The sequence below is a fragment of the Oryzias melastigma genome, linkage group LG10 (genome assembly GCF_002922805.2).
Source record: "Oryzias melastigma strain HK-1 linkage group LG10, ASM292280v2, whole genome shotgun sequence".
NCBI lineage: Eukaryota > Metazoa > Chordata > Actinopteri > Beloniformes > Adrianichthyidae > Oryzias > Oryzias melastigma.
In genome coordinates, this window is record NC_050521.1 from 8,124,878 (window position 1) to 8,136,131 (window position 11,254).

At 37.4% G+C, this 11,254-nt stretch overlaps 1 protein-coding gene across 1 annotated transcript in view; it reads left to right on the forward strand.

Annotated features, from left to right (window-relative positions):
• Positions 1-5,020: 5,020 nt before the first annotated feature.
• LOC112153698 overlaps positions 5,021-11,254 on the forward strand; it is an 11,380-nt gene continuing 5,146 nt past the window's right edge. Inside the window, exons 1-3 of the mRNA XM_036213785.1 lie at positions 5,021-5,082; positions 5,204-5,548; positions 5,642-5,947. Coding sequence (XP_036069678.1) covers positions 5,040-5,082; positions 5,204-5,548; positions 5,642-5,947 — 694 coding nt within the window. The 5' untranslated portion in view covers positions 5,021-5,039. The remainder of the gene's footprint in view (positions 5,083-5,203; positions 5,549-5,641; positions 5,948-11,254) is intronic.

The window sequence follows — 11,254 nt, forward strand, 5'->3', positions numbered from 1 at the left end:
TAAATCTTAAAAAAAAAACAGCAAAATGAATTTAATTTGCAATATGATTATCATTCTATGTTACTGAAAAGACAATCTTGTACACATTGCTCCATTTAGAACCCTATTTAATTGTCAGATAAATGCATTGCAGGTGAATAAAAAAAATATGAACAATATTAGGAATTGATTTATGCTTCTATTATTCCTGTTTCCAACTCTGTCACTCATATGAATAAATGTGGGAGATCTCTACTGTCAATTGTGCAATAAATTATCACCTGTTTTAAAGTTTTAAACTTGCTTCTAATGAATTTCTGGAAAGAATTATCAAAGTCAGCTTTTTGTTATACACTACTCCAAAAATGAAGGGAACACCTTAACATCTCATTGCGTTTCCAATACAAACTGTCCAATAAGGAAGCAGCCCTGACTGACAGTCAATTTCACATGTTTATGTGAAGTGGAATAGACAACAGGTGGAAATATTAGACCACAAATGTGCACGTGTCTGCTCAAACTGTTAGAAACAGACTGCATGAGGTTGGTATGAGAGTCTGACCTCCACAGGTAGGAGTTGTGCTTACAGCCCTGCACCGCGCAGGACGTTTGGCATTTGCTAGAGAACACCAAGATATATTTACCACTTGTGCCCTGTAATTTTCACAGATGAAAGGAGGTTCATACTGAACAAATGTGACAGATGTGACAGAGTCTGGAGATGCTGTGGAGAACTTTCTGCTGCCTGCAACATCATCCAGCATGACTGCTGTGGCAGTGGATCAATAATGGTTTGGGATAGCATCGCTTCAGAGGGCCGCACAGCTCACTAAAAGTGGCCTGACTGCTATTGGGTACTGAGATAAGATTTTCTGACCCTTGTGAGACCGTAGTGTCATTGGTTCCTCCTAAAGCAAGAGAATGCTGGACAGCTTGTGGCTGGAGTATGCTAGAAGTTTTTGCTAGAAGATCTTGATGTAATGGACTGACCTGCCCCTTCCCCAGACCTGAGTCCAATTGAGCACATCTGGGACATCATGTCTCGGTCCATCCACCGACACCAGGTTACACCACAGACTTTGGAGGAGTTCCTTCAGTTCAGGTGTCAGAAGAGATTCCTCTGGAGACCATCTGCTATCTCATCAGAACCAGGCGTTGCAGGTAAATCACGGGCAGGTGGAGGCCACACCCGCTACTGAGCTTCATTTTGACTTGTTTCAAAGACATTACTTCCAAGTTAGATCAGCCTGTAGTGTTTTTCCACTTGAATTTTCCATTTGATTCCACATCCAGACCACCATAGACTAATATATTTAATTTCCACTAATCATTTTTGTGAGGTTGTGTTGTCAGCACATGCAACTAAAGAATAAAGTAGCTAAAAAGAATACTTAAGAATACTTAATTTGTTCAGGTATAGGATATAGGAATGTATAGGATGTTCTTTAAAAGTATTTCTTGTATTCTTGTTCAAAGGTTATCTATTGGCAGATCTACAGAAGTCTAACGCGTACTCTCTCCTTGACTTGTCTGTTGCCTGTTTGCTAGTTGGGAATATTTTTTAACTAATGATGAAAACAGACTGTTCAGGAACAGCAACAAAACGTTATGCAATCAACCAAAAATAAAGGACAAGTATTTCATAGGTTAAAGCTCCCCCAGTTCTGGCTGAGTGTCAAACCGAGTAAACCTGCATTTGTACACAAAGCATGTCACCACCAGGGGGATGCTTGGATTATTTAAAAGCTGTTATGTCTGTGCTGCTTTACTGTTCAGAGCGCAAGAGACTAAGGAGGAAGAGGAAGTGACTACTAAACCAGAAACCACTTTAAGGGATGAAACCTTTCTTAATCTCTATATCTGTTTTAAAAGACCACATCCTCCACTTCCTTAAAGTCCTGCGTTGGAAAGACAAAGTAGGTGGTGTGCCAGTCTCATCTAGAAGACAGCAAATATTTGACCGTTTACTTGTTAGACTCATGACTCATTTACTCAGAAGGCCTATTTTTATTTAAATTTACTGGTTTAGTGGTTGTCAACCCAAAAGTCCATGAGACAGTCGACTGCTGTACCACTGGTACCACACGCAGTCACACACGGTCTAAATTTTTGTGCAGTTCAAAAATTCTTTCCGTGAATAACGGCGGCCAAACCTTGTACCGCGTGTTTGCGCGTCTATTCCACTCCCACATCTCGGCCGTTGCGCTTCTTGCACTCTTCCGTGCTCCAGCCATGTAATTGCTGTGAAAGTCAGTGGGACCGGGCCTTACAAAGACGATGTAAGCGGCGATGCAAGCGCAGACCGACAGGGAAAACGGCAGTGCTGCTGCTGTGCATAAGCGTGGAATTTCGGCGTCCAAGCGCACGTGCCTGATTTAGCGTTTCTTACATTTGATGTAAACTACAGGCCTCTCTCATCTTTTTTGATACAATCAATGGCTAATCAAATATGTATTTTGTCCTCCTGTAGCTCACAGTAGAAAGGCTGAGATCTGGATTGGTTTACTTGTTCAATCTCTTATCAATATCCAGGATGCAGTTCAGCTCTGTAAATAATGCAAACATGCTTATGGAGTCCATTATAATACAGAGGAAGCTATGCAGGAGAGATCTCAGTCATCTCTTAAAACAAACTATATCTCCACGTAACATGTTCTTTCTAATCATACATTTTTTATCATGTTTTTTTCTTTTTTGCAAATTATTCAAGTTATATACTAGCTAGTCAGATGCCTCAATAAAAGTATGTGGTGCCCTCTTGAAGTCAGGTTCAATGTGCTGAATTTGGACTATATATAAGCTGCTCTTAAGCAAATGTCCCAAAAACCTCAATAAACTGCAGCCATGGTGTTAAAAAGCAAAGGCCAAAGTATGTACGTTTATTTTTGAAGTTGCTGACTGGTCTGATTGTTTGTGAGCTTAGACTCATTCTGAGCCACTTACTGTACTCAAACAGCTCAGAGGATTAATGTCAACATGTCAACAACTGCCCTGTGCAAAGAAATGGTCGACCACAGCATGAATCTCACACCTCAGCATTTTTAACATGTGACTTTGCTTGAAACTATTCAAGTTTCAGGCACTGTCTGACATATCAACCTCCAGCAGCAAAATAAAACACAATTTTTTGGGAGGGGATAGTGTTATTGCAAGCAGCCAGTTTCAATGAAAAGTCTATGCAAACGTGCGTTTGCATAAACTTTTCTTTGAAAGTGGCCGCTTGAATGCACGGTATGTCAGGAGGGAAAAAGTCATGAAGCTACGTCGTCTACCATGACTGTTGTCATGGTAGAATGGTCAAAGCTGCAGTAAAATGTAAAGTTGTAAGGTGTGCAATTGCAGAGTTTGCTTGAATTTGCATTACTAGTTGCAAAACTTTGCAAAATCCTAGAGGGCCTGAAAAAAAGACAAACAGAAAGTCTAAAATGATGCAAATTCTGCAATAGGAGAAAGTTATAATCATTGCAACAATGAAAGAATGGGGAAGAAACTTAAAACATGAACAAACATCTGTTGCTAGGCCAACACGATAAACTTGTGAGTTAAAAATGACAGAGTAAATCCTTTAACAGTGGCGGGGCTGCTTTAAGATTCCCCTCCCACCATACCCACCCACCCCCATTGGCTTTGTGATCCAGTGTAGCAATAGCCAAGAAACATGCGTTCAAACTTTGTGTGGTAGCATACGCTAAAGTACATTCTGGTGAGAATTCTCTACAACATTTTATTTTTGATGTTTTTTATTTTATTTTACTGAACGTTGATTGAAGTTTAGAATTTAAAATGCCCTTCACTTGCACTTGGGCTTTTGTTAGGCATTTTATGTTACAGCCTTTTATTGTTAAGAAAGTTTATCTCAATACAGTGTTACAAAATAAAGTATTTCTGATAAAAACTATTAATTTTGCTATTCTTGTTTTCTTAATTAATGTAGAACTGCTAAATTCCACAAAGCACACATTTTTTTCCTAAAAAAAGGCCACGTATAAATTTGCGATTAATCGCGAGTTAACTCAGGAAATGCGATTAATCACGATTAAAAATTTTAATCGCCTGACAGCTCTAATATATATATATATATATATGTGTGTGTGTGTGTGTGTATATACACATAATATCATTTATCATCGATATGTTAATCATGGGGATGAAGTAATTGTGTTCCTCATGGAGTGAGCTTTTATTTAGAAATATAAAAAAAAGTAAACTGTTTCATTTCTAAATGTGTCTCTTTGTCTTAATCAAGTGTTAAAAAAACAACAGCAACTGTGCTTCTAAAAATAAAGTTCAACACAAATGAAAAAAACAATGTATCCGCTCGCGTCAGACACACAAATTGCTGTCAAAAACCGTCAGCATAATTTGGCTGACACATACCTTGTTTATTTCTGTAGAATCAATGATGACAGCAACGCTCTTGACCTCTTTTCTGAGCTATCTTTTACACCACTAAGATAACTGCTTATGAGGTTGTGGTTTTTACACCTAAAAGAAATGTTAACAAATGACATACATGTCAAAAAGTTCCAGGACATTAAAAGACCCCAAAACAGCTGAGGAACTTTAGTTTGCTTAAAACATTGATGTTCATAAAGATATAACATTTGTCTGTGTTATATTTTTAAGATCAAGAATAATCATATCCAAATAAACTGTAAAAATATGAAATAGTTTAAAAGCGTATTAGTACAATTCTATTGAGGTTTATTGATTATTTATCCACTAGTTTAATGTGAAGTAACACTGTGAAAAGGTCTGTCAAGCTCACTAGTATTTTTTCAAAATGGACACAATATGAATAATTATAGTTAATAAATAAAGCGTATTCAACAAAAACGTGACTATAGCTTTTTTGTGTACAAATAAATAATTTTAATAAAAACAAATGATAATCAAATCATTGCATTGGTGAAAAGTGCTGAACTGCAAAGTTGCCGGAAGTGCATTTTTGGTCCTCCAACCAATCATTACGACACCTTCTGATCTTTGCTGAAAGTGTTTATCTTCTGCTTCCTTTGAGTGGAAAGACATCAGTCATGCAAGAGAGGTGTGATGCCACGATGACTGATAGACTGGCTGCCTTCCTATTCCTCTGTGTAATCTGTGAGTTACCCAGACTGATGCTACATTGCATATTTATTTTGGTTTTGCTTGCACTTTTCTACATAGCATTATCATGTTTTTGCTAATTCAATGTTGTTGTTTTTCTGTTTTGTTTATTCAGTTGTTCCACCGACTCTGGAGCTTTCTCAAAAGATCTCCATCACAGAGGTCAAATTGGGTGATGATGTAACCCTGAGATGTAAAACTGCTGGGTATGACCAGCGGATGGTTTACTGGCATAAACTGGAGTTTGGTTTTATGATCGAAACAATTGCTTTTGGTAGTAGTCCAATTCTCCCTCTTCAGAGAGAGTTTAACAACTCAAGATTCAAAGCCACAAAAAGTGGGAATGATTATTTCCTGGAAATTAAAAATGTCAGCAAAGAAGATCAAGCAACTTACTTCTGTCAGGCAGGAACATCGTACACAATGAGTTTCATTAACGGCAGTCATTTGGTTGTAAAAGGTAAACAAATTGCACAATTTACTCCACAAACTGAAGCAAAAAGAGAATATAAAACCATCTTTCTTTTTTTTTTCTCTGTCTGTGTCAAACAAGGATCTGATGTGGAATCTGTGTCGGCGGGAAACAACGTGAATCCGCAGTGTTCGCTTCTTTTGCAACATAAGGAAAACCCAGATAAGTGTTTGGGAGATCAGAGAGTTTACCTTTACAGACCTGGATTGGAATCTGAGCCGGACATCATTTATACGACCAGTTCTCGCTGTGACGACCAAGAAGGAAGGAGATGTGTCTATCATATGTCCAAAGCTGTGAAGAACTCTTCAGATCCTGGCCTCTACTCCTGTGCTGTCTCCGCATGCAGAGAGATCCTGTTTGGTGAAGAAATGGAAGCGCAGAAAAGTATGTTTTACTATGTTTCACTTTAATTTGTTAAAATTGCACCTTTCTAAATTATAGTGTCAGAAATAGTTAAGTTCTGTTTATTATTATTATTCTGTTTAAGAATGGAATACCCCTTGAAATGCAACATCTCATTTTCAAGGGGTTCCAATTGAAGTTGGAGAGTCTGCCCTGAGACCAAATGGCTCCCTGATTCACATCCTGCAGTAAAGCCTTAGTCAGAATTGCCCTAACAGGCGGATACGGGCTGTCAGTAACGAGTGAAAAATGGGCAAATTTGTACGTGGTATGCAGGTGGGCTGCCAGAAATAACAAGGTTGTACAATGTTCCCCATTTATTCGCGGGGATTACTAACTGGAGGCATCCGCGACTATGTCGAATCCGCTAATACGAAGAAACTTCCACCCCTGCGGGCGAAGGATGGTGGTTACTGATCCATACTCATCAAAAATACTTCTGATCATGCTTCATTAACATTTATTAAAGAACATTAGAGTGTGGCTCAACATAAGGATTTTTTTTTTTAATTCAGCTCAAAAAACTGTAACACAGCATAGGCTGCAATGATGCAGATGTGTCACTCTGTCTCTCTGTTGCTTAAAATTAGGAACGAGTCCTTGCTCCTTTATCAAAGAATAAACATCTCCCCTGGATACTAATTATCCTCCGCGATTATGTTCTCCAGCATATTATAATTTTTTTCGCCTGCTTTTGAGTCAGCTGATGCCATTTCTCCATGCAAGGCAATGGAGAGAAGAGAAGGTGCTACTCTTGCGGAGTAGTACGCCGTCCGCGCTCTCCCTCCGCACTCCTGAGGTGTATCTCCACTACGCTCTTCAGTGCGGAGATACATCTCTGCCCCACAGCACCTCCTTCAGACACAAAATTATATACAAGCATCTTGATTGTCTGAGTTTTTGTGATAAACCGGGGGTGTCACAGGACTGAAAAATTTAGACTGAAAAATCTGCAAATACGTGAAACTGCAAGTAAAGAAACGCAAATACGCGAGGGGTCACTGTATACTGCCTGTTAAGCCCATAGAGCAAAACATTTTCATGTTTATTCTGCAAGCTGCAGGCGACAGGTTGTACCAAACACTTAAACAACATGTAGGGATATATAATGGTGGAGTAGGTGAGACGTATGTATGGCGTGTTGTATGGATTTTTCTTTTTTTAACTCAAGCCTTCTCAAGCACACTTCTTGGGCGTAGACTGGCTGATAAAAATGTTGAAAATAGAACTTCAGATTGTAGATTGTGTGGACATTTAACAGACGGCGACATAAGGACCCTCTAACAGCATCATTCATAAAGTATGTGCAACTTCCAAGAGGCTTACGAATACTTTACAACATCCAAGACACTTGTACATTTCCTTTTCATGATATTCTTGAAGGCAGCTGTTTGGGCCTCAAGGAAACTAAGACACACCTGTGCTTCCCTTAAGATGCAGCCGACCCTCTCTATGACTCTCTCTATGACCCTCCACGGACCAGGAGAACCCCAAAAATCACAGCACCAGTACACCAGCGCATGTGACTAAGGCCTAAGGGTGGACTGACGAGTTAAATCGCCTCTCTCCCATAAAATGGGTTAAAAGTGGGGAACAACTTTCACTTAGGAGTGTGACAACTGATTGGACTTCAGCAATAGACACTAAACAAGACTTAGGGGTTCTCTGTTTCCAAATCCGACAGTTAGAGACTTTTTCCACTTATTTAGGTCAACACCCACAGCCTCAGGTCTCAGGTCCAGGACTGCAGATGACCTTCATGATAAGTTTATCTCCAGACAACCCAGTGAAGGTTGTTTTAGTACGTTAAGTTGAAAGAACTCTGTCAGTCAGAGGGAAAATGTTCAATATAGTTAGAAACAGACACCGGATTCTCATCCTTTTAAATTAATATAATCACAAGAAATGGGAAAATGTAATAAAACCAAAACAAGCTTGTGACTTTTCCCCAATGTTGTATGCAGCCAATGAACCTTTTTTATGTTGCGCAGAACGTAAAAGTTTGAGAAAAAAAAAGCTGATGGTTTTGACAGACTCAACAAACTGTTGTAATATTTGCCACATTCTTTATGCCAGAAATTACAACAAAGTGAATACTGTATGTGTCACTAAAAACATTTTAAATCTAGATTTAACATTTACATAGCTACCACATAAGTATGCTTTGAAATTATAGCACATTTTTTGTTGCAAATTCTGACATGAGTGTAACAAAAATGCATGCAATAACTAAAAAGTTGGCAAATCTGACACAAGTGTCAGCTAATTTTTTTTGCTAAACTTTTACATTTTGGAAATTTTATTGTGGTGCTTAAACTACAAAAAAAGTCAGGCAAGATTTGAAAACTCCTGTTAGCAAAACTAAATGTCTGATTGAGTAAAATAACAAAAACATTTTGTTCTTGCTTATTTTCTCTCAAACGGTGTCCGTAGGACTGCAGCAAAGGAACAAAGTATCAGGAAAACAAAACAGGGAGGTAAAAACAGAGAAAAGTACCTACTTAAAAACAGAAGTGTAAAACCAAAAAGAAGTGTTTGAAATACAACTGTTTACCAAAAGACGGTTGTTGCACTTAGTTAGTACCGTACTAATACAAAATAATTTACATGCATATGATTGACTTTTAGAAATCAGCATCTTGTGTAAAAAACCTTTTCTGAGTAAAATGAACACTAGGGAATTCGACATAATTCTTAGTGCTGCTATGTGATTGATTTTTGAATAATTAATTAATTATGACGTAAATAATCAATCTAATAAATATATTTTTTATCTAACCCAGTATTTGCTGTAAAAAGCCTCATTATTACAGAGTCCGTACGGTCATGAAAAACCTGGAATTGCTTTGGAAATTGAAAATGCAATTTTTAGGTCTTTGTAACGTTAGTGAAAAAGTTTTGAAAAAGTTATTAAATCTTAATAATTTTGATGCAAAAGACCTTAAAAAAATACAATAGTTTAGCATGAGATCCGAATTTAAATTGTGACAGAATTGCAACCTCGCGCTTTCGGTGATGGGAGTTTAGGTTGTCGTGAAGCAGTTCGGCTTTTCTACAACTCAGCGTGTGGTGCTTTCAACATGCAATCTGACATGGATTGTGAAATGCTGGAAAATGTAGCTTCAACAAGTGGCTTTTCAAGGAGAGGTGCCCACTGTTGTTACTGGAAGACTATGACCAGAAGCATGGAAAATGCAGACTTTGCTCCAAGTCCTTCGACATAAGCAGCATGATGGCTGCCAAATGCTGCAAAAGCTGGTCAGGGAACTTTTTTTAAAAAGGTAATGATGCCAGCAATATGGAAGATAGTTGTATTAAAAATAAATAAATAAATAAATAAAAAACAGGTGATCTTCGTTCTAATTTTTTGGGGTATGACTGGCGATATAATACAATCACATTATGGCTTTTTAACTTTTAATTATGTTATCTTTTAGTTTTCATGAGCAGATGGGGTTAGAGCTCAGCCTTTTTGTAGATCTTTGCATTAGTAGTTCTTTAAAGTATTATAACTAAAATCACAAAGAAAAAAAATTATTATGACGGACTGAAGTTTTTTTTTTATTGAATACAATACAGTACAATTGCTGCAGTTTCTTTCATACAAACACAAACGTCCGTAGACACACCGGCTGCAATTTTAACATCAAGGCAGACAAACTTGTATGTATCAATGTGGGTCTTGGTCTGATTTAGCAATACCTACTGCAATGGTATGAATGAAATGTGTTAATTTTTAGACTGGGAAATTTAGTAAGAGATTTTGGAAAAGTCATGTATAAGTTTTGGGAAATCTTTGCAAAAAAATGTGTTCAAACCCTGCATTTAGACTATTTTCATTTAAATTTGTGACATTGTGGCACAATAAAAGATCAAAATACAACACAAAAAAGAGGCTTTAAAAGGATTTTTCTTGGTACAGACTTCCAACGTTTACTGTTATACCTGTTTGTTTTCTTTTAATTCTTGAACAATTAATCCAGAGTTCTTTAATTTATAGCATAAAAAATAGTAAGGTCACATTACTGAGCAATCCAAAAAATATAGACCACGCTTGACGCAATCAGGCTTTTAATCTTCTGATAATCTTCTGATAATCTTCTTATATTTGTATAATTGATCTATACCTACATTTTTGAAGCATTCATTTTCTTCGTAGTCGCCTTTACAACTCTCCAATAATTGTTCAAAAACATTTTTGGACATAACTTTTCTTTCATCCTTTTACTAAAGTGTACCACTAAGAACCAGTCCCCGCGTCCACCGATACACATCTGAAGTGTAAAAGCTCGTGGACCAAAAGAAGGTTAAAACTTAAACTTGCAAAAAGTAAGGAAAACATTTTCTTCAATTAGATCACCCAGTGATTCCAGTGAATGAAGTGTGGTCTGGATTTCCAACAGGTCTAAGCTAGGGCTCGCCAACCTTTAACATTAAAAGGGCTCATTTTCTACTGATCAAAGCCTAAGGAGCCATATAGTCTTATTTTAATTCTTAAGATATTGGGATTTGCATTCATTATCTTATTTTTGTTAATAGTGAATATTAATTATGTTTTTTTTTTTGCTTAAACAAAATAAAAAATATCAAAATAAACCTGTCATTTCTCAAAATTTGATTTCCTTTTTATTTTTTTATTTATTTACAAATTAAAGATGCTCTGTGCCAAACAAGATCACCTCAGTGCAGCTCTGGGCAGCTAGTAACCTTTGGTGTGCAGCTTAAGATAGTATGAGCTTTTTAATAGTTTTTTAGTTTAGATAAAATAAACTCTCTCTTGTCTTCAGAGCCGATCTCTAAAACCTCTGTTTTATCCTGGTTGAGCAGTAAAAAGTTCTCTGCCATCCATGACTTAATGTCTAAAATACAATTTAAAAGAAAGTTGACCGACTCTTTATCGTCAGGAGATGTCTCCTGATGATGTCCCCAAGTGGCAGCATATATAAATTAAAAAGTAATGGACCTAAAATTGAACCTTGAGGGACCCCACAATTGATGTCAAAGACCTTTGACGAGCATGTATCCATATTTAAAGAAAATCTACCATCTGTAAGATAGGAATAAAATCAGTGTGAGAATGGGTCAGTAACTGTGCCTTCGTGGGAAGGTAGCAAGCACTTTACAAATATACGGCATTTGTTTTCTTTAGGTAGTTTTGGTTAGGCAGCCATTGGCAGGGAGGAGCAGACTCAGAGGGCTGACATGGCTGGATCAGCAGTCTCCCTGATTTATTTTATGTTTGGCCAAAGAGCCACCATGGAGATAAAAGAGCCACATGAGGATCTGGAG